This window comes from Oncorhynchus gorbuscha, linkage group LG01 (genome assembly GCF_021184085.1).
Source record: "Oncorhynchus gorbuscha isolate QuinsamMale2020 ecotype Even-year linkage group LG01, OgorEven_v1.0, whole genome shotgun sequence".
NCBI lineage: Eukaryota > Metazoa > Chordata > Actinopteri > Salmoniformes > Salmonidae > Oncorhynchus > Oncorhynchus gorbuscha.
In genome coordinates this window covers 30,868,193-30,892,638 of record NC_060173.1, presented here as the reverse complement: position 1 = coordinate 30,892,638, position 24,446 = coordinate 30,868,193, and the positions used below count along the sequence as shown (strand labels likewise).

The window sequence follows — 24,446 nt, the reverse complement described above, 5'->3', positions numbered from 1 at the left end:
CCCCTCTCTCTATTAGATTTTACACTCCACAGGCTTTATGCTCGGGACTTTATCTATGAGATTCTCCACAGGAACTATCCTGCTTGGTCCCAAGCAGATTAACCCTCCACAGATCTGCTTCTGCTCAGGACTTACTCTTGAAATTATACCCTCCACAGGAACTATCCTGCGCGGGACTCGTGAGATTTACCCTCCACAGATCTATTCTGCTCGGGACTTACTCATTATAAGACTTACCCTCCACAGGATCCATCCTGCTCGGGACTATATACTTATATGGTACTAGCATATACCACAAAGCTACGACCGGTCATCACACAATGGGCCTATAGAATTAAACTTAGGCTCTCCAGGTCCGTATCCCATAATTAGTTCAGCCAACGATTCTCATTTTCCCAAGATGTCAAAATGAGTGGAAACAGATATAGGAACTAGCCTACCTTGTTTGTTTCCAGCTCTGCTCCACTGATCTGGACCTTTTGGTTTGACTACAAATCATGATGAATCATACCGACAACGCCATCTGTTATAACTCACGGACACTTGATAAGCTTTAACCAAGTTGAACTATTCCCAGGGGTTCTGTATAGGTGTATTCAGACAGCAAAACATTTCAATCCATCACAGTTACATACAACCCACTTAAGACACTCCTTCTTCTTTCCAATCCTTGCATCTTAACAACATCAACCTACTCAGATTTTCTACACACATAATATGTTGACTCCATTTTTTAACATATGTGGCATTGGCTCACAGGCAAACAGGCAAGGGAATAATACAAATATTGCAATAAACCTTTTTCTTGAATTCTAAATATTTGACATTTGTAAGCTCTAATTTTGACCGTCATAATACCTCTGATGGCAGTAACTTTACAAGCACTAATTATGTTTATTAGACTGAGAATAGTATCTAGTTATGGTAAAGGGTGAAATAAGTATAGCCAGTTATAGTTGTAAGGGTTTAGCAGATTATAAAAAAGATCAGTCTTTACGTGGCTAAAAGAAAAGCAATATAACATATACTGTTTACAGGAAACTCACTCTACATCCTTAAATAAAGTTGCGTGGGAAAATGGGGTGGTGAAATAATTTTCTGTCATGGACAAAGGAACTCCAAATTTGATGATATTAATTAACAAAAAATTCAATCTGAATAAGCAAATAGTCAGGAATGATTCACAAGGAAGGTGGATCTTGTTGAATATGAAAGTGGATGAAAAAGAGATTTGGCTCATTAAGGAAATCTCAAATATTATGGACACATTACAAATAGTGGATATTTGGAGACTAAAAAACCCTGACCTAGTGAAATATACATGGAGGAGACTTAATCAAGCTAGTCATCTTGACTACATTCTTGTCTCTTTCTCTCTTGCATCAAAGATTAAGAAGGTTTTATTAGGGGACAGAATATGATCGGATCATCATCTAATTGGCATTCACATAACTTTTATAGATTTTCCACGTGGATGGGGATATTAGAAATTTATTTAAAGTTTACTAGAGGACAACTTCTTTTTAACTAAGACAAAATCATTTATAACTGAAAATGTTCAGTATAATATTGGTTCAGCAATACCCCTTATTGTTTGGGATACCTTTAAATGTACTTTCAGAGGTAATTTATTTCAATATTCATCAGTAATTAAAAAGCAGTTTCTGGCTAGAGACAAGACTAATAAGGGAAATCAATGAACTAATGGTACAGGTAGATATCAATAAAAACGATACTACAGAGATGCAAAATAAGTTACAGGAAAAACAAAAAGAACTTGAAGAACTTATTCAAGAACGATCTAATTACATTATTACAAAAATAAAGCGAATTGGATGGAATATGGAGAAAAATGCACAAAACTCTTAATGAATCTCCAATACAGGAAGGCTAACCAAAATAATTTCCAGAAATTCATTACTGAAGACGGATGTATGATTCTCCTAATGATATTTTAAAAGAGGAAGCTAAATATTTTAGGCAGATGTTCTCTTTTCTGTCTCATCCTCTCCCACTGAATGAAGATTAAAGAGGAATAACTTTTTGAGGCTTTTAAATCCTTTCAGTCTGAAAAAAACCCAGGGCTTGGTGGCATACTTTTTTGATATACTAAAGGCTCCATTGTTTGATTGTTTTAACTACTCCTATAGAAATGGTAGTTTGTCAGGTACTCAGCAGGATGGTCTGATTTCTCTATTATTAAAACAAGACCCAGATGGCAAATATAAAGAGGCCCCTTACACTTCAATGTTGTGATGCAAAAATACTAGCGAAATGCATAGCACTCATAATTTAACCTCTTGCTCCTACCTGGCACGCAGGCGTCCCATCTAGAGCTCTGGAAATGCAAATGCGCTACGCTAAATGCTAATAGTATTAGTTAAAACTCAAATGTTCATTAAAATACACATGCAGGGTATTGAATTAAAGCTACACTCGTTGTGAATCCAGGCAACAAGTCAGATTTTTAAAATGCTTTTCGGCGAAAGCATAAGAAGCTTATCTGATAGCATGTAACACCCCAAAAGACCCGCAGGGGACGTAAAAAAAATAATTAGTATAGTCGGCGCTACACAAACCGCACAAATAAAATATAAAACATCCATTACCTTTCACCATCTTCTTTGTTGGCACTCCTAGATGTCCCATAATCACTATTGGGTCTTTTTTTATTAAATCGGTCCATATATAGCCTAGATATCGATCTATGAAGACTGTGTGTGTGATAAACGGAAAAAAATAGCGTTTCATAACGTAACGTCATTTTTTTAATTCAAAAAGTCGACAATAAACTTTCACAAAACACTTCGAAATACTTTTGTAATGCAACTTTAGGTATTAGTAAACGTTAATAAGCGATCAAATTAATCACGAGACGAAGTGTTTTCTATAGGGGTCCGTCTTGAAATACTGTCCGTGTATTTCTCAACCAAAATATCCGGTCGGAGACCTGAAGAAAAAGCCTGTCTCTTGTTTGTTTGACCAAGAAACAAAGAATTGGCAAATGACAAGACTGTTGACATCGTGTGGAAGCTGTAGGTACTGCAACCTCAGCCCTATTTAATGTCTTTCGCCCATAACAATGGGTTGAAGCGGCGGATGGATATATTTTTCCACTTTCAGTGATCAGATTTTCCTGCAATTTTCAATGAAACGCACGTTCTGTTAAAGTCACAGCCGTGATTTAACCAGTTTTATAAACGTCTGAGTGTTTTCTATCCACACATACTAATCATATGCATATACTATATTCCTGGCATGAGTAGCAGGGCGCTGAAATGTTGCGCGATTTTTAACAGAATGTTCGAAAAAGTAGAGGGTCGACTGAAGAGGTTAAAGGGCTTCACCAGGTATTGTTCATCCTGTTCAGACAAGTTTTTTTACATGGACGATACATTGGAGATAATATACCACAACTACTAGAAATAATAGAACATCATGAAACATCTAAGAAGCCAGGCCTGGTATTTATAGTGGATTTTGAAAAGGCATTAATAAAGTAAGACTGGATTTTATTTATAAATGCCTGGATATTTTCAATTTCTCTTATAAAATGGGTAAAAATAATGTATAGCAACGTCAGGTGTAAAATAGTAAATAACAGCTACTTCTCAGAGTTTTGAATTGTCAAGAGGAGTTAAACAAGGGTGTCCGCAGTCATCATATCTATTCATTATGGCCATCAAAATGCTAGCTATTAAAATCAGACCCAATAACAACATTAGAGGATTAGAAATCCAAGACTTAAAAACAATGGTGTCCATGTATATCGATGACTCAACTTTTCTGTACTCTCTGGACTAAAACCTAATTATGATAAGTGTACAATATTATGTATTAGTGTACAATATTATTTAAAAAATAAAACTTTTACATTACCCTGCAGTTTACCTATAAAATGGGCTGATGGTGAAGTAGACATACTTGGTATTCATATCACAAAATATGTAAATAAGCTCTCCACAATGAATTTCAATAGGAAACTTGTAAAAACAGACAAGATCCTGCAACCATGGAGAGGTAAATACAGTGGCTTGTGAAGGTATTCACCCTCTTGGCATTTTTCCTATTTTGTTGCCTGGAATTAAAAAATATATTTTTTTGGGGTGGGGTTGTATAAATGATGCAACATATTTTTTATTGTGAAACAAACAAGAAATAAGACCAAAAAAACAGAAAACTTGAGCGTGCATAACTATTCACCCCCCAAAGCCAATACTTTGTAGAGCCAGCTTTTGCAGCAATTTCAGCTGCAAGTCCCTTGGGGCATCTTGCCACTGGGATTCCTTCCCATTCTTCAAGGCAAAACTGCTCCAGCTCCTTCAAGTTGGATGGGTTCCACTGGTGTACAGCAATTTTTAAGTTATACCACATATTCTCAATTGGATTCAGGTCTGGGCTTTGACTAGGCCATTCCAAGACATTTAAATGTTTCCCCTTAAACCACTCAAGTCTTGCTTTAGCAGCATGCTTTGGGTCATTGTCCTTTTGGAAGGTGAACCTCCGTCCCAGTCTCAAATCTCTGGAAGACTGAAACAGGTTTCCCTCAAGAATTTCCCTGTATTTACAGGCATACCATTCCTTCAATTCCCAGGCCCTGCCGATGAAAAACATCCCCACAGCACGATGCTGCCACAACCATGCTTCCCTGTGGTGGATGGTGTTCTCGGAGTGATGAGAGGTGTTGGGTTTGCGCCAGACATTGCGGTTTCCTTGATGGCCAAAAAGCGAAATTTTTGTCTCATCTGACCAGAGTACCTTCTTCCATATGTTTGGGGAATCTCTCACATGCCTTTTGGCTTATTTTTATATTTAAGCAATGGCTTTTTTTCTGGCCACTTCTGTAAAGCCCAGCTCTGTGGAGTGTACAGCTTAGTGGTCCTATGGATAGATACTCCAATCTCCCGCTGTGGAGCTTTGCCGCTCCTTCAGGGTTATCTTCGGTCTCTTTGTTGCCTCTCTGATTAATGCCCTCCTTGCCTGGTCTGTGAGGTTTGGTGGGCGGCCCTCTCTTGGCAGGTTTGTTGTGGTGCCATATTCTCTCCATTTTTGATAATGTTGTTCATGGTGCTCCGTGGGATGTTCAAAGTTTCTGATATTTTTTTATAACCCAACCCTGATCTGTACTTCTTAACAACTTTGTCCCTGACCTGTTTGGAGAGATTCATGGTCTTCATGGTTTCGCTTGCTTGGTGGTGCCCCTTGCTTAGTGGTGTTGCAGACTCAGCTAAAATTATTCTAAACCATTTATTTTGGTATTGCCCTTAGGTAGCCTGTTTCTGTTCTTAGGTTCAGGAATGGCTGAAAATGCATAGCATTGATCTAAAATTGACCCTAGAAATAGTACTGTTAGGAGAACTGGAGAGACCGGGTCAGTCAATTACTAATATATGAATACTTTTCGTAAAATTATTTATCTTCAAGCTGAGGGTTGGGATGTGGAAATGGAGACAAGTGGGAGTGGAGTTACTGTGCTTGAGATACAATGATGGTCGAAGATAAAAGTAAAAAATAAAGTCAGTGTTTTACAGCTAATGCCGGTTTGCCTGAGGCTGATGCCATGCAGGTGTTTGTACACATGCATATACACACGCTCTCATTCAAATAAACGCATACAAGAACACACACATACATGTAATAGTGCCAGACATGCCCACAAACATATACAGTTGGCATTGTTATGATTTTAGTTGTCCTTTGCTTTAAAAAAAATGTTTTTTTTTTCTACATGATTGTTTGCTGTTTTCTTCTGTTTTTTCTTTTTTCTCTTTAGTTCATTCTCTTGGTTGTGGGTGCTTGGGCGTGTAGAATGGAATGGAATTATTTTAAGTTGTTATTTTATTTAAAAATCTTGGGGGGAGCTGTGGGAGGGGTCTCGGATGGTTGAAGGACAGCTATTGGGGAACTGTTGGGTGACCTTGGAGGGTTCGGGTTCACGTTTCTTTTGGGCCTGGTGGGAGATCTGTCAATGTTCCCTTGAGCAGGGCGTTGACCCTGGATACTTCTGTGTATTGCTCTGAATGAGAGTCTGTTGGATGACTAGTATGGTGTAATTGTTTAGCGGGTTTGCTGCAAGTATATTGTATGTTGTATGCTTCGGGGTACATAAAAAAATAAATACAAAAAAACGTTTAAAAAATGATCAAACACCCAATTTGACAGAGCTTGAAGAATTTTGAAAATAATAATGGGTAAATGTTGAACAATTCAGGTGTGGAAAGCTCTTAAACACTCACAGCAAGACTCACAGCTGTAATTGGTGCATCCACAAAATTTTGACTTGTGTTAATTAGATATTTCTGTAATTCATTTTCAATACATGTTTTCACTTTGTAATTATGGGGTATTGTTTGTAGATGGGTGAGAAAAAAATGGTTTAATCAATTTAGAATTCAGGATGTATCACAACAACAAAACGTATGAATACTTCATGAAGGTACTTTATATTTTCCTTTTCTTCCCTGTTCTTTCTTCTCTCTCCATCTCTCTCTCTCTAACAGTGATTAATGCCCTTGCTCATATGCATTATTCATAGTATGACATAGCAAAGCGGTAGAAGACAAATAGGGTCAGTGGGTCTGTGTCTCTCAGATACTGTACTCTGGTAGATCTCTCCTCTATGTGCACTAATTTACAGAAAAGGAATGACATCATTGCTGGTGTTAGAGATATAATTAGGGCGATGAGAAAAGCCATTAGGATTATTAATCAATCACCAGTGATTAGATGATATTGATCAATCAGGAGGTAATCACTATTAATCCATCTGTTTTAGAATTTACATATTCATATTAAATCTATGTGAGTTTGGTTTCCTGTTATTGGATATATACTCGTAGAATGTGATGAACCGATAATGTGACACAAAGCAAACTAACACATTAACAAATATTACAGCAATTTTCTCCTTCCAACAATATAAATATAGAGAGCTGCTACAGTTAGCTCCAACATTTCAAATCATGCCTGCCCTCGCCTAAATGAGAGCTGAGAGTCTGGAAGTCTAATCATGCTCCTCTTAGCCTGTGGATCCAGGGTTTATTCTGAAACAAGAACACACTCCCAAAAACACAGCAGAGAAACACACTACCAGCCAGCCAGGTGTATGCCAGCAGACTGCTCTCAGTCGTAACCCAATGCAACACACTCTATATTGTGATTTGTAGTCATATTTTTATACCTGTAAATGGGAGCTAGGTAGAGTATTCCATTGTAGCTGTTGTTCCTGTTGAGGTTCAATAGAGGTATTTTCCCTATTAGCTGTGCTCTATGGGCCTGATTCTGACTTAGAAAATGTACGCCTTTGATACGGTCTTCTCAGTAGTTGGTATTCAGACTTACCTTATGCAGGTGCGTAAGCAGGCTTTACAGGCGTGGTTCCCTTGCACGTGCTGAATACATTTAATTAAGCCTCTGAAAACATTCCCACTTGCTGGCCAACAGATATTTGTGTGGAGTTTTATTCAATAGGGTTTTCAGTGCATTTATCTTAAGGCATCCATTTAAATATGGTGTACCTTTTTAATTATAATTTTGTCGACAGACTACCATACATAGAAAGAACACGGGTTCAGATTATAGAGATACATGAAAGCCATCTAAATAAACTCAGAAAAAAAAGAAACATCCCTTTTTCAGGACTCTGACTTTGAAAAGATAATTTGTAAAAATCCAAATAACTTCACAGATATTCATTGTAAAGGGTTTAAACACTGTTTCCCATGCTTGTTCAATGAACCATAAACAATTAATCGACCTGTGGAAATGTTGTTAAGACTAGCAGTTTACAGACAGTAGGCAATTAAGGTCACAGTTATGAAAACTTAGGAGGCCTTTCTACTGAAGAGGCCTTTCTACTGACTCTAAAAAAACACCAAAAGAAAGATGCCCAGGGTCCCTGCTCAGCTGCATAAACGTGCCTTAGGCATGCTGCAAGGAGGCATGAGGACTGCAGATGTGGCCAGGGCAATAAATTGCAGTGTCTGTACTTGTGAGATACCTAAGACAGCGCTACAGGTAGACAGAAGGGACAGCTGATCATCCTTGCAGTGGCAGACCACGTGTAACAACACCTGTACAGGATCTGTACAACCGAACATCACACCTGCGGCACAGGTAAAGGATGGTAACAACAACTGCCCGAGTTACACCAGGAACGCACAAATCAAATCAAATTTGTAAGAAACACATTGTTAGCAGATGTTAATGCGAGTCTAGCGAAATGCTTGTGCTTCTAGTTCCGACCACGCAGTAATATCAAACAAGTAATCTAACCTAACATTTATTACATCAATTTATCATTATCAAAGTGGCAAGAGATGAGTCAGTATGTTGGCAGCAGCCACTCAATGTTAGTGGTGGCTGTTTAACAGTCTGATGGCCTTGAGATAGAAGCTGTGTTCAGTCTCTCGGTCCCCACGTTGATGCACCTCTACTGACCTCTCCTTCTGGATGATAACGGGGTGAACAGACAGTGGCTTGGGTGGTTGTTGTCCTTGATGATCTTTATGGCCTTCCTGTGACATTGGGTGGTGTAGGTGTCCTGGAGGGCAGGGAGTTTGCCCCCGGTGATGCGTTGTGCAGACCTCACTACTCTCTGGAGAGCCTTATGGTTGTGGGCGGAGCAGTTGCCGTACCAGGCGGTGATACAGCCCGACAGGATGCTCTCGATTGTGCATCTGTAAAGGTTTGAGTGTTTTTGGTGACACGCCAAATTTCTTCAGCCTCCTAAGGTTGTAGAGGTGCTGCTGCGCCTTCTTCACCATGCTTTCTGTGTGGGTGGACCATTTCAGTTTGCCCGTGATGTGTTCGCCGAGGAACTTTAAACTTTCCACCTTCTCCACTACTGTCCTGTCGATGTGGATAGGGGGCGGCTCCCTCTGCTGTTTCCTGAAGTCCACGATCATCTCCTTTGTTTTGTTGACATTGAGTGTGAGGTCATTTTCCTGACACCACACTCCGAGGGCCCTCACCTCCTCCCTGTAGTGTCGTCTGCAATCTTGATGGTTGAGTTGGAGGCGTGCATGGCCACCCAGTCATGGGTGAACAGGGAGTACAGGAGACTGCTGAGAACACACCCTTGTGGGGCCCCAGTGTTGAGGATCAGCGGGGTGGAGATGTTGTTACCTACCCTCACCACCTGGGGGCGGCCCGTCAGGAAGTCCAGTACCCAGTTGCACAGGGCGGGGTCGAGACCCAGGGTAATGACGAGTTTGGAGGGTACTATGGTGTTAAATGCTGAGCTGTAGTCAATGAACAGCATTCTTACACAGGTATTCTTCTTGTCCACATGGGTTAGGGCAGTGTGATTGCGATTGCGTCTGTGGATCTATTGGGGCGGTAAGCAAATTGGAGTGGGTCTAGTGTGTCAGGAAGGGTGGTGTTGATATGGTCCTTGACTAGTCTCTCAAAGCACTTCATGATGACGGAAGTGAGTGCTACGGGGCGATAGTCATTTAGCTCAGTAACCTTCACTTTCTTGGGAACAGGAACAATGGTGGCCCTCTTGAGCATGTGGGAACAGCAGACTGGGATAACGATTGATTGAATATGTCCGTAAACACACCAGCCAGATGGTCTGCGCATGGTCTGAGGACGCGGCTGGGGATGCTGTCTGGCCCGGCAGCCTTGTGAGGGTTAACACGTTTAAATGTTTTACTCACGTTGGCTGCGGTGAAGGAGAGTCTGCAGGTTTTGGTGGCGGGCCATGTCAGTGGCACTGTGTTGTCCTCAAAACGAGCAAAGAAGTTGTTTAGTTTATCTGGGAGCAAGACATAGTGGCCCGCGACAGGACTGGTTTTCCTTTTGTAGTCCGTGATTGACTGTCGACCCTGCCTCATACCTCTCGTGTCTGAGCCGTTGAAATTGTGACTCTACTTTGTCTCTATACTGATGCTTAGCTTGTTTGATTGCCTTGCGGAGGGAATAGCTAGACTGTTTGTATTCGGTCATGTTTCTGGTCACCTTGCCCTGATTAAAAGCAGTGGTTGCCATCATTCCACGGTTTCTGGTTGGGGAATGTTTTAATAGACGCTGTGGGTACAACATCACCGATGCACTTGCTAATAAACTCTCTCACCAAGTCAGCGTATTCATCAATGTTATTGTCCGACGCTATGCGGAACATATCCCAGTCGACGTGATCGAAGCAATCTTGAAGCGTGGAATCCGATTGTTCGATTCAGCGTTGAACATACCTGAACACGGGCGCTTCCTGTTTTAGTTTCTGTCTATAGGCTGGGAGCAACAAAATGGAGTCGTGGTCAGATTTTCCGAAAGGAGGGCGGGGGAGGGCTTTATATGCATCGCGTAAGTTAGAATAACAATAATCCAGGGTTTTGCCAGCCCGGGTCGCGCATTCGATATGCTGATAAAATTTAGGGAGCCTTGTGTGGTGTCCAGTTTACATAGAGTCAAATGAAGTTCTTTCAGGGCCGTCGATGTGTCTGATTGGGGTGGGATATACATGACTGTGATTATGATCGAAGAGAATTCTCTTGGTAGATAATGCTGTTGGCATTTGATTGTAAGGAATTCTAGGTCAGGTGAACAGAAGGACTTGAGTTCCTGTATGTTGTTATGATCACACCACGTCTCGTTAATCATAAGGTATACACCCCCGCCCTTCTTCTTACCAGAGAGATATTTGTTTCTGTCGTCGCGATGCGTGAAGAAGCCGGGTGGCTGTACCAACTCTGACGTATCCCGAGTGAGCCATGTTTCCGTGAAACAAAGAACGTTACAATCCCAGATGTCTCTCTGGAAGGCAACCCTTGCTCAGATTTCATCTAACTTGTTGTCAAGAGACTGGACATTGGCGAGTAGTATGATCGGGAGCGGTGCGCGATGTGCCCAGGTAATGGACCAAACAGAGGATCCGCTTCGGGAAAGTCGTATTCCTGGTCGTAATGTTGGTGAGTTGACGTTGCTCTTATATCCAATAGTTCCTCCCGACTGTGTTTAATAAAAGCTAATATTTCCTGGGGTAACAATGTAAGAAATAACAAATGAAAAATCTAAATACTGCATAGTTTCATAGGATCGCGAAGCGAGCCGGCCATCTCTGTCGTCGCCGTCAGTGCTCTGTCGGCTCCATCAGTGCTCTGTCGGCTCCATCAGTGCTCAGATTGTCCAAAATAGGCTGAGAGAGACTGGACTGAGGACTTGCAGGTCTGTTGTAACACAGGTCCTCAATAGACATCACCGGCAACAACGTCGCCAAAGTGCTCTTCACTGACGAGGCGTGGTTTTATCTCACCAGGGGTGATGGTCGGATTCGTGTTTATCGTCGAAGGAATGAGCATTACACCGACGCAGGTACTCTGGAGCGGGATCGATTTGGAGGTGGAGGGTCCGTCATGGTCTGGGGCGGTGTATCACAGCATCATCGGACTGAGCTCGTTGTCATTGCAGGCAATCTCAACGCTGTGCTTTACAGGGAAGACATCCTCAAGCTTGCAAGCTTATCCTGACATGACATTCCATCATGACAATGCCACCAGCCATTTTTCTCGTTCTGTGCGTGATTTCCTGCAAGACAGGAATGTCAGTGTTCTGCCATGGCCGACGAAGAGCCCGGATCTTGAATCTTGTTATGTTCATACAAATATTTACACATGTTAATGAAGTTTGCTGAAAATAAACACAGTTGACAGTGAGAGGACTTTTTTTGCTGAGGTTATATACATATTCGTCTCCGTTTCCGCACCAACTGGTAAACATAAAAATACTCTCATATTGTAGGTTATTTAGGCACATTTTGGAGTTAGGAAAGTATGTATGAGTCATTACAAATATGGTTTGGAGAGCCTTTACACACTAAATACTGAATAGTGACGAATACAAAATACAGTGGTTTGATTCATCCTGGATGTTGTCATATTAAAGTTCAATCCATGAAATATTAGAAGGTGGGGAAAAGTGTATAATAGGGGTTGAACAATAATCCTATAAATATACCCTAATCCTTACTAATCATGGAACTGTATGACAATGGTCCAGTCATGGTGAACCGTGCACCTGGCTCCAGGTTTAACCTGCTATGTGTGGTCTGACTTCCATAATGATTCCAATAGGCTGCATGTCCCATATTAAATATATGCCATTTATTGCACAACGTTGCCTAATATGGTCCACTAATGCTAGCGATCCTCAGGAACAACTACACAGACCTGAGAGGAAAGAACGATAATCAGAATGAAATGGAATGATGCAAAATATAAGCTACAAATTGAAGAAACTAACACTAAAGTGACAGTTATAAATGTATGTGGTATTACTGACGGTGGCTCCCGATAGTGGCTAATATTTAAAATGATACAAGGTCAGAATACTTTGTATCTGTGGACACACCTCCGCCACTTATTCATTTCTTAGATCTCCCCTCCGAACAAATACCAGGTGAATAGCATGCTGTTCTCATGATGAAGTTCAAGGTCGGAATACTCATAGAGAGGAAAGCGCATCAAAATGGAATTTACGCTCCATTTACGGATGCTTAACTCAGCCCATATGAGCTGTGATGGGTTTCTTGCTGTAGCTGTGCTGTTGTGTTATGGCTAACAGCCTCTGTTTTAGCCATGTTCATTAGAGAAGGCTGCTCTCTCTCTTTCTCACCCTCCCTCTATCAGAAAACCCAACCCTGTTAAACCAGGTTACATTCAGGATCACTGAACTTTTCAGGAAGCAATATAGCTAGTATTTAGATCAGAAACAACCCTGAGCTGAAAGTCAGATCTATGTGCATGTCCATTAGCAGAATACTTGTGACCGACACTGCAGAATCATTTAATTTATCTGGACGTAATGATGTTGTCTCCTATCCTTGAGACAGGAAGAGGTGAAAACTCATTCATAATATCCCTCTGGTTTCCCCCAGTCAGCAGAAGGGTTCTGCTTCCGCCAAGCTGCCTGAAAGGCTTGTAGTAACAGGAGGGAATGTCAGCTCTGTCTGTGCCCACTAGGAGGGATGTCCTTGGGAACCTGAGAACTGGGGATCGCTCCTCAAAAGACGCACACAAACACACACAGTCATATTTATAGTTGTCCACTCTCTCCACTGTCATCAAGGATCAGATTGTAGTCGTGATAGAGGAATTCAATTCCTATATGTTTAAGACCCAATTCAATTAATACACCCATTTCTAAGGATTTGTAAGAAACGTATTTGCATAAAATGGGCAGAGACCAGTCTCATAATCAAGCACTAATGTTTATTCTCGAGAGTACTGAACATGATACAATTTACAACCGGTTATAAACTGAAAATGACATCATTAGGTTTTGAACTGTCCCGTCTCTCCTCCACTCCGGTACAGTGGCAGTGTAGTTCTCAAGCCTTCCTACATCGTCTCTATCCCCAATTTAGGTCATTTATGACCAAGCCAAGGTCTTCCTGTGTAGATAAGCATTCTAGCCAGTCTGACGATAAGTTCATTCGTTTCTACCAAGGAACAGACAGTCATTGTTCTAATTCTTGATTATACTTACACACATTATATTCAGTACTAGGATTAAAAGAAAATTCATACATCTATACAGTAACATAATAGTATTCTGTTTAGTCAGTCCTGATTGAAATGTATACATAATTAGTCATTTTATATTTAAAAAATCTCTTAACAAGTCGTTCAATTTATTTGGGTTATCATGACCTCTTCTGATTGATCTGGTTATGTTTTACTGTAGATAAATGATGTCATATGTCAATGTTTAGATGTCCTCACTGTTATGAGTACATTATGATATCATAAATACACTATCAATATGACTAAAATATTACTAGATAATATAAAAGTGTAGATCACATATATTATTTTCTACTAATAAAAAGCAATCGGCCATAAAAAATGTGAAGTATCTCTTGTACAGTAGGCTATGTCATGGACTAAAATATACAGTATCTGTCACATGTATTAAACATTTAGGTACATATAAGTGTCTTATACCGGCTGAAAGCTTAAATTCTTGTTAATCTAATGGCACTGTTTGATTTACAGTAGCTATTACAATGAAAACATGCCATGTGATTGCACCCCACATCAAATTTCCACTGGCACAGGTTTCATACATTCAAAAATAACTGACATTATCACTTACTTTTTTGAAAATCCTCCTCTCATTTGTCATCCAAAGTGTCCCAGCTACAACATATAGTGTTGTTTTGTTAGATAAAATCCTTCTTTATACCCCAAAAAGTATGTTTACTTGGCGCCATCGATTTGAGTAATCCACTCGTTGCTTCAACAAGTCAAAATACATTTCTATCTACTCCTCAGATACTCCTCAGATACACTAAAATGTAATCAAACTATAATATTTCTTATGGAAAGAAGTATGTTCAATTGGAAACCAATTTTAGCAGGTGCATCCGGTCTTCATGGCGTGTGCAAACACAAATTTCCAAGACTGTGTCCCTGTACTAAAACTGATATTTCTTATTCGTTTTTGAAGTTACAAGCCTGAAACCTTGAACATAAACTGCTGATACCCTGTGGAAGCCATAGGAATTGTATCCAGGTAGCTAATTTTCTATATGACCTTTTACTTGCCTTTCTAAGAGGATGGTCTTCCGTTTTTTTCTTTATATTTTTGCCTACCATGTCTATTGTGTTATATTCTCCTACATTATTTTAACATTTCTACAAACATCAAAGTGTTTTCTTTCCAATTGTACCAATTATATACATATCCTGGCAACAGGCAGTTTACTTTGGGCACGTCATTCAGATGGAAATTGAGAAAAAAAGGGGCCTGGCCCTAAGAAGTTATTAAATAGTACCCGCAAAACACCAGTTTCAACGTCAACAGTGAAGAGACGAGCTGCAAAGAAAAAGCCATATCTCTGTCCAGTGTCTGTGTTCTTTTGCTCATCTTAATTTTTTATTTTTATTGGTCGGTCTGAGATGGCTTTTCTTTGCAACTCTGCCTAGCAGGCCAGCGTCCCGGAATCACTTCTTCACTGTTGATTGCAGTGCTTTGATGTGTGTTTGAACGCTGATACGTATACTGCAGTGCATGATTACAGAATGTTGTGTTATATTCTTCTTGTAGGCTGCTATGGGTTTACCTGTCCCACACCTTTCTCTGAAAATTATTGCAAGGTGACTCTGGGGTTGTTGCTTTTGTTCCCTTTTTATTCTCTCTCTCTCTATCTGTCTATCTCTCTGTCAGGACTGTCTGATTCTGGAGAAGAGCGATATGCACCACCCGGTCTGCTCCTTCCAGGACGACTTCCAGGAGTTTGAGATGATCGATGACGAGGATGAGGAGGATGAGGAAGAGGAAGATGAAGACGAGGTGGATCCTGACGCTCCTCCCTCCCCCACCGCTTCCCCTCCTTCTTCCCCCACCCTTGGCACGTTGAAGAGCCGGCCCACCACCCTCAACCTCACCACCACTGTCTCACAGGTACACGTGCACGCACACACTCAACCTCCAACCTTATCACATTTAACACCAAACTTTGCATTCTGCTCTCCTCTGATTTGATAAATTATGCTGACCTCGCTCTCTTTTTCTCTCTCTCTCAGGACTCACTGAACAACAACAGCAGTCTTTCTCCAAAGAAGGGCAGCTGGCAGGACTCTCTACGCAACCCTACCTCACAGGGTGAGTACTATGCTGTTATACTGTTACCACTCCCCCCTACTCATTATTTATCCAATACTAATTCACTGCCAACACCTTGCAGCTAATTTCCTCCAAATGGCCAAGTATTTAAAAAATAAATGTATACTTTTTAAATGTTCTTGTTTGGGAGGCTACATGCACAATACGCAAATTCATATAATTGAATAGTTATTTTGTCCCGCATCCCGCATCCCGCAACCAAACAATCATGCCCGCATTTTATCATCATATTTAAACACGAGTAATAAAAAATTTGATTTGTTGTATTTTTCAGTCAGACATTCCGACCCGTCTCTTACAGTCATGTTGCGCTTATGAAAGATATATATCATAAGGATGTGGTACTGGTGATGTTAAACACTCCAATTGTTGTTGAGATCTGATATTCTGCGCAGCGCAAGATGAGACTTAGGCCAATGTCATAGGCCAATCGTCAACCAATCACATTTCTCATATCCTTTCGGACTACGTTCCAGCTAAACTTAGCGAGGACAGTTAGCCTTAACTACTTTTTAAAAAGTGTGTTTCTGACAAAGGTCATTTCGTTAAACTTTTGAGGTTATAAATGGCTGTCACGCCTTGGTCTTAGTATTTTGTGTTTTCTTTCTTTATTTGGTCAGGCCAGGGTGTGACATGGGTTATTGTGGTGTGTTTTTGTCTTAGGGGTTTTGTGGGGTGTCTACGTAGTCTATGGCTGCCTGAGGCGGTTCTCAATCAGAGTCAGGTGATTATCGTTGTCTCTGATTGGGAACCATATTTAGGCAGCCATATTCTGTGAGTGTTTCGTGGGTGATTGTTCCTGTCTTTGTGTTTGCACCAGATAGGGCTGTTTCGGTTTTCATTATTTCATTTCATTACTTTTGTAGTTTCTGTATGTTTAGTTTTTCCTTCATTAAAATATCATGAATCATCATCACGCTGCATTTTGGTCCGATCCTTGTTCTACCTCTTCGTCAGAGGAGGAGATAGAAGAGAGCCGTTACAGAATCACCCACCACACATGGACCAAGCAACGTGGTAACAGGCAACAGCGGCAGCAGGAGCAGCGCGACAAGAATTTCTGGACTTGGGAGGAAATCCTCGACGGGAGAGGACCCTGGGCTAAACCAGGGGAGTGTAGCCGCACCAAGGTGCAGCGAGAGAGGGACTGGACATGGGAGGACGAACTGAACGGTGAAGGACCTTGGGCTCAGCCTGGAGAATATCGCCGCCCCAAGGAAGAACTGGAGTTCCACAGCAGAGGGAGAGGGAACACCAGAGGGAACAGCAGAGGGAACACCCCCTATCCACATCGATGGAACAGTAGTGGAGAGGGTAGCAAGTTTTAAGTTCCTCGGCGTACACATCACAGACAAACTGAATTGGTCCACTCACACAGACAGCGTCGTGAAGAAGGCGCAGCAGCGCCTTTTCAACCTCAGGAGGCTGAAGAAATTCGGCTTGTCACCAAAAGCACTCAGAAACTTCTACGGATGCACAATCGAGAGCATCCTGGCGGGCTGTATCACCGCCTGGTACGGCAACTGCTCCGCCCTCAACCGTAAGGCTCTCCAGAGAGTAGTGAGGTCTGCACAACGCATCACCGGGGGCAAACTACCTGCCCTCCAGGACACCTACACCACCCGATGTTACAGGAAGGCCATAAAGATCATCAAGGACATCAACCACCCGAGCCACTGCCTGTTCACCCCGCTATCATCCAGAAGGCGAGGTCAGTACAGGTGCATCAAAGCTGGGACCGAGAGACTGAAAAACAGCTTCTATCTCAAGGCCATCAGACTGTTAAACAGCCACCACTAACATTGAGTGGCTGCTGCCAACACACTGACATTGACACTGACCCAACTCCAGCCACTTTAATAATGGGAATTGATGGGAAATTATGTAAATATATCACTAGCCACTTTAAACAATGCTACCTTATATAATGTTACTTACCCTACATTATTCATCTCATATGCATACGTATATACTGTACTCTATATCATCGACTACATCCTTATGTAATACATGTATCACTAGCCACTTTAACTATGCCACTTTGTTTACTTTGTCTACATACTCATCTCATATGTATATACTGTACTCGATACCATCTACTGTATGCTGCCCTGTACCATCACTCATTCATATATCTTTATGTACATATTATTTATCCCCTTACACTGTGTATAAGACAGTAGTTTTGGAATTGTTAGTTAGATTACTTGTTGGTTATTACTGCATTGTCGGAACTAGAAGCACAAGCATTTCGCTACACTCGCATTAACATCTGCTAACCATGTGTATGTGACAAATAAAATTTGATTTGATTTGAGGTGGAAAAACGGAGAGGCGCTGGTATGAGGAGGCAGCACGACGACGCGGATGGAAGCCTGAGAGTCAGCCCCAAAAATGTATTGGGAAGGGGGCTCACAGGGAGTATGGCTATGCCAGGTAGGAGACCTGAGCAAACTCCCTGTGCCTACCCCGGGGGGCTAGAGAGACCGGGCAGGCACCGTGTTATGCTATGGAGCGAGCGCACAGTGTTTCCAGTGCGGGTGCATAGCCCGGTTCGGTTAATACCAGCTCTTCGTATTGGCTGGGCTAGAGTGGGCATCGAGCCAGGTAAGGTTGGGCAGGCTCGGTGCTCAAGAGCTCCAGTGCGCCTGCACGGTCTGGTCTATCCAGAGCCACCTCCACACACCAGTCCTCCGGTGGCAGCTCCCCGCACCAGGCTTCCTGTGCGTGTTCTCTATTCAGTTCCACCAGTGCCAGCACCACGCATCAGGCCTACAGTGCGCCTCGCCTCTCCAGCGCTGTCGGAGCCTCCTGCCTGTTCAGCGCAGCCAGAGCTTTCCTCCTCTCCTGCGCTGCTGGAGTCTCCTGCCTGTTTGGAGCAGCCAGAGCTGCCAGTCTGCATGGAGCAGCCAGAGCTACCAGTCTGCATGGAGCTGCCAGTCTGCATAGATCAGTCAGAGTTGCCAGTCTGCATAGAGCAGTCAGAGCTGCCAGTCTGCATGGAGTAGCCAGAGCTGCCAGTCTGCATGGAGCAGCCAGAGCTGCCAGTCTGCATGGAGCAGCCAGAGCTGCCAGTCTGCATGGAGCAGCCAGAGCAGCTAGATCCGCCAGTCAGCCAGACTCTTCCAGATCTGCCAGTCAGCCAGACTCTTCCAGATCTGCCAGTCAACCAGACTCTTCCAGATCTGCCAGTCAACCAGATTCTTCCAGATCTGCCAGTCAACCAGACTCTTCCAGATCTGCCAGTCAACCAGACTCTTCCAGATCTGCCAGTCAACCAGACTCTTCCAGATCCACCAGCCAGAAAGGATCTGCCAGAGCCAACTACCTGCCTGAGCTTCCTCTCAGTGCTGAGCTTCCTCTCAGTGCTGAGCTTCCTCTCAGTGCTGGGCTTTCCCTCAGTGCTGGGCTTCCCCTCAGTGCTGGGCTTCCCCTCAGTGCTGAGCTGCCCCTCAGTCCCGAGCTTCCCCTCAGTCCCGAGCTACCCCTCAGTCCCGAGCTGCCCCTCAGTCCCGAGCTGCCCCTCAGTCACGAACTGCCCCTCAGTCCAGTGGGGTTCTGGGTGAGGACTATTAGGCCATGGTCGGCGGCGAGGGTGGATTATCCCAGGACGTGAGGGGGAGGAACTATGACATTAATGGAGTGGGGTCCACGTCCCGAGCCGGAGCCGCCACCATGGACAGACGCCCACCCGGACCCTCCCTATGGTTTTGAGGTGCGTCCGGGAGTCCGCACCTTAGGGGGGGGTTCTGTCACGCCTTGGTCTTAGTGTTTTGTGTTTTCTTTATTTATTTGGTCAGGCCAGGGTGTGACATGGGTTATTGTGGTGTGTTTTTGTCTAAGGGGTTTTGTGGGGTGTCTACGTAGTCTATGGCTGCATGAGGCGGTTCTCAATCAGAAGTCAGGTGATTATCGTTGTCTCTGATTGGGAACCATATTTAGGCAGCCATATTCTGTGAGTTTTTCGTGGGTGATTGTTCCTGTCTTTGTGTTTGCACCAGATAGGGCTGTTTCGGTTTTCATTATTTCATTTCATTACTTTTGTAGTTTCTGTATGTTTAGTTTTTCCTTCATTAAAATATCATGAATCATCATCACGCTGCATTTTGGTCCGATCCTTGTTCTACCTCTTCGTCAGAGGAGGAGATAGAAGAGAGCCGTTACAATGGCCATATTTGCTTCTACTTTACACACACCCATTTTAAAGCTCCCCTTCCTGTTTTAAATTTCCTGAGACCAACCAGAAGTGTTCCTTGGCCAAATATTCCCAGATTTTCATAAAACATGTGGTCTCTTTTCTGCATCACCAAATTTTGTGCGAGGCAAAAGTGTAGGCTAAGTGTGCTTCAATGAGCTTGTTCGGTGCAGCGGGTGCATTGCTCTGCCACTTCTCACAGCGGTGCTCCTTTAGTAAAACTAGATCAAAGCTGAATCAATGTCTTGGAAGATCACATAATTATTAATTTGCATTCTACATAACAGAACCAAATATAATAGCTTAGTATAATGATACTGTTACACCGAAAAACCCACCTTAGTCATTTCTTATGGCATTTTAGGATGGTTAGCTGAATGGTCCAAGTTTTGTTATCATGCAGCCAAAACTCAGCTGCGTGCGCTACTAGGCAGAATTTACTTGGATTGAAACAAAATACTGGAAGGCTTTATAGTTTGTTGAGACCATCTGCTCTAATTTGCTCATGAAAAAGAAATTGAAGAAGATTTAAATGCATATTCCTATGAAACTGATTGAGATCAAATGATTGGCATGCAGATGGAGATTGGACATATCACTGGTAAAACGTGAAAAATTATAATTCCTAATTGACAGTGATGATGATGGCCTATTTTGAAATGAGCTATACTTGGTGTTTAAAGGTATTAAAAAGAAAAAAAAATATTGAGACTTTGTGTGGGTGCACTGTATGCATATTCTATAATTAAACAAGAAGGCACGAGGGGGTGTGGTATATGGCCAATATACCACGGCTAAGGGCTGTTCTTACGCACAAGTGCCTGTGCACATCCCTTAGCAGTGGTATATAATCCATATACCACAAACTCCCGAGGTGCCTTATTGCTATTATAAACTGGTTACCAACATAATTAGAGCAGGAAAAATGTATATTTTGTCATACCCATGGTATACCACGACTGTCAGCCAATCAGCATTCAGGGGTCGAACTTCCCAGTTTATGATGATATATGTGGAATTCCTAGTCTCTGGCAGCATTTGGAACTGCCTATCTGCAGTCAAGAACGCAGAGTTCATCTCAGTCTATCCTGCACTTCACTCCCTTGACCTTTTGGCCCTGACGGAGACATGGATCACCCCAGAGAACACTACTACTCTAGTTGCGCTTTTCTCATACTCCGAGAGCATCTGGTGGTGGCACAGGGATACTCATTTCTCCTAACTGGAGAATTTCTATTTTCTTCCTCACTCACCTGTCCATCACCTAATTTGAATGCCATGCTGTCACTGTCACTTGTCCACTCAAACTTAACATTGTTGTCATCTATCGCCGACCAGGTGCCCTTAGATAGTTCCTCAATGAGCTTGACACCTTGATAAGCTCGTTTCCGAACGATGGCTCACCACTCTTCGTACTGAACGACTTCACCCTCCCGACATCTGCCTTTGATGAATTACATTTACATTTAAGTCATTTAGCAGACGCTCTTATCCAGAGCGACTTACAAATTGGTGCATTCACCTTATGACATCCAGTGGAACAGTCACTTTACAATAGTGCATCTAAATCTTAAAGGGGGGGGTTGAGAGGGATTACTTATCCTATCCTAGGTATTCCTTAAAGAGGTGGGGTTTCAGGTGTCTCCGGAAGGTGGTGATTGACTCCGCTGTCCTGGCGTCGTGAGGGAGTTTGTTCCACCATTGGGGGGCCAGAGCAGCGAACAGTTTTGACTGGGCTGAGCGGGAGCTGTACTTCCTCAGTGGTAGGGAGGCGAGCAGGCCAGAGGTGGATGAACGCAGTGCCCTTGTTTGGGTGTAGGGCCTGATCAGAGCCTGGAGGTACTGAGGTGCCGTTCCCCTCACAGCTCCGTAGGCAAGCACCATGGTCTTGTAGCGGATGCGAGCTTCAACTGGAAGCCAGTGGAGAGAACGGAGGAGCGGGGTGACGTGAGAGAACTTGGGAAGGTTGAACACCAGACGACGGGCTGCGGCGTTCTGGATGAGTTGAAGGGGTTTAATGGCACAGGCAGGGAGCCCAGCCAACAGCGAGTTGCAGTAATCCAGACGGGAGATGACAAGTGCCTGGATTAGGACCTGCGCCGCTTCCTGTGTGAGGCAGGGTCGTACTCTGCGGATGTTGTAGAGCATGAACCTACAGGAACGGGCCACCGCCTTGATGTTGGTTGAGAACAACAGGGTGTTGTCCAGGATCACGCCAAGGTTCTTAACGCTCTGGGAGGAGGACACAATGGAGTTGTCAACCGTGATGGCGAGATCATGGAACGGGCAGTCCTTCCCCGGGAGGAAGAGCAGCTCCGTCTTGCCGAGGTTCAGCTTGAGGTGGTGATCCGTCATCCATCCACACTGATATGTCTGCCAGACATGCAGAGATGCGATTCGCCACCTGGTCATAAGAAGGGGGAAAGGAGAAGATTAATTGTGTGTCGTCTGCATAGCAATGATAGGAGAGACCATGTGAGGTTATGACAGAGCCAAGTGACTTGGTGTATAGCGAGAATAGGAGAGGGCCTAGAACAGAGCCCCGGGGGACACCAGTGGTGAGAGCGCGTGGTGAGGAGACAGATTCTCGCCACGCCACCTGGTAGGAGCGACCTGTCAGGTAGGACGCAATCCAAGCGTGGGCCGCGCCGGAGATGCCCAACTCGGAGAGGGTGGAGAGGAGGATCTGATGGTTCACAGTATCGAATGCAGCCGATAGATCTAGAAGGATGAGAGCAGAGGAGAGAGAGTTAGCTTTAGCGGTGCGGAGCGCCTCCGTGATACAGAGGAGAGCAGTCTCAGTTGAATGACTAGTCTTGAAACCTAACTGATTTGGATCAAGAAGGTCATTCAGAGAGAGATAGCGGGAGAGCTGGCCAAGGACGGCACGTTCAAGAGTTTTGGAGAGAAAAGAAAGAAGGGATACTGGTCTGTAATTGTTGACATTGGAGGGATCGAGTGTAGGTTTTTTCAGAAGGGGTGCAACTCTCGCTCTCTTGAAGACGGAAGGGACGTAGCCAGCGGTCAGGGATGAGTTGATGAGCGAGGTGAGGTAAGGGAGAAGGTCTCCGGAAATGGTCTGGAGAAGAGAGGAGGGGATAGGGTCAAGCGGGCAGGTTGTTGGGCGGCCGGCCGTCACAAGACGCGAGATTTCATCTGGAGAGAGAGGGGAGAAAGAGGTCAGACTGACTTAGCAAACGAGGATCGGATGTCGTCGACCTTCTTTTCAAAATGGTTGACGAAGTCATCTGCAGAGAGGGAGGAGGGGGGGGGGAGGAGGATTCAGGAGGGAGGCGAAGGTGGCAAAGAGCTTCCTAGGGTTAGAGGCAGATGCTTGGAATTTAGAGTGGTAGAAAGTGGCTTTAGCAGCAGAGACAGAGGAGGAAAATGTAGAGAGGAGGGAGTGAAAGGATGCCAGGTCCGTAGGGAGGCGAGTTTTCCTCCATTTCCGCTTGGCTGCCCGGAGCCCTGTTCTTTCCCATCCTTTCTCACCCTTTCCCAATCCAACTCACTAGTCAGGCAAAACGCCTGACCTCACCTTTACTAGAGGCTGTTTGCCTACTAACCCATTCCAGGTCTCTGATCACTACTTTGTTTACTTTTCTGTCTCCCTCTCCTCCAACCCTATCGACTCAGCCCCTACCCAGATAGTCATGCGCCGTCACAATCTTCTCCCCGCTTTCTCTCTCTCTCCTCATATATCCTATCATTCTCTCCCCCTACTCACTACTCTTCAAACTTTTTATCTCTTCCTTCTGCTTAATCTTTCTCCCTTTGTCTTCTGATTCAACCTCTTCAACCTTACTCTCTTCACTTTTCCCATACTATAACTCGCCCTGTATTCTTTTCTCCTGGCCAGCTCGGCCCTTCCCTCCATGGCTGAGTGACTCATTGCGAGCTTAAAGAACAGGGCTGCAAGCAGCTGAGCAAAAATTGAAAGAAAAAAAACTTCCAGAGGACCTATCATCCTTTCATTCCCTCTTCTTTACCTTCTCTTCTGTATCCACTGCTAAAGCCACTTTCTATCCCACCGTACCTTCTCCGCTATGCAATCTGGTTTCAGAGCTGGTCATGGGTGCACCTCAGCCACGCTCAAGGTCCTAAATGATATCATAACCGCCATCGATAAGAGACATTACTGTGCAGCCGTATTCATCGACCTGGCCAAGGCTTTCGACTCTGTCAATCACCACATTCTTATCGGCAGACTCAACAGCCTTGATTTCTCAAATGACTGCCTCGCCTGGTTCACCAACTACTTCTCTGATAGAGTTCAGTGTGTAAAATCGGAGGGCCTGTTGTCAGGACCTCTGGCAGTCTCTATGCGGGTGCCACAGGGTTCAATTCTTGGGCCGAATCTCTTCTCTGTATACATCAATGATATCTCTCTTGCTGCTGGTGATTCTCTGATCCACCTCTACGCAGACAACACCATTCTATATACTTCTGGCCCTTCTTTGGACACTGTGTTAACTAACCTCCAGACAAGCTTCAATGCCATACAACTCTCCTTCCGTGGCCTCCAACTGCTCTTAAATGCAAGTAAAACTAAATGCATGCTCTTCAACTGATTGCTGCCCGCCCGTCCAGCATCACTACTCTGGACAGTTCTGACTTAGAA

The 24,446-nt window shown here is 43.6% G+C and overlaps 1 protein-coding gene across 1 annotated transcript in view; it reads left to right on the top strand.

Moving 5' to 3' along the window:
- The window catches only part of mapk8ip2 (mitogen-activated protein kinase 8 interacting protein 2), a 119,405-nt gene that overhangs the window by 73,309 nt on the left and 21,650 nt on the right, over positions 1–24,446 (top strand). The window contains exons 3-4 of the mRNA XM_046360245.1: positions 15,172–15,408; positions 15,531–15,609. Coding sequence (XP_046216201.1) covers positions 15,172–15,408; positions 15,531–15,609 — 316 coding nt within the window. The remainder of the gene's footprint in view (positions 1–15,171; positions 15,409–15,530; positions 15,610–24,446) is intronic.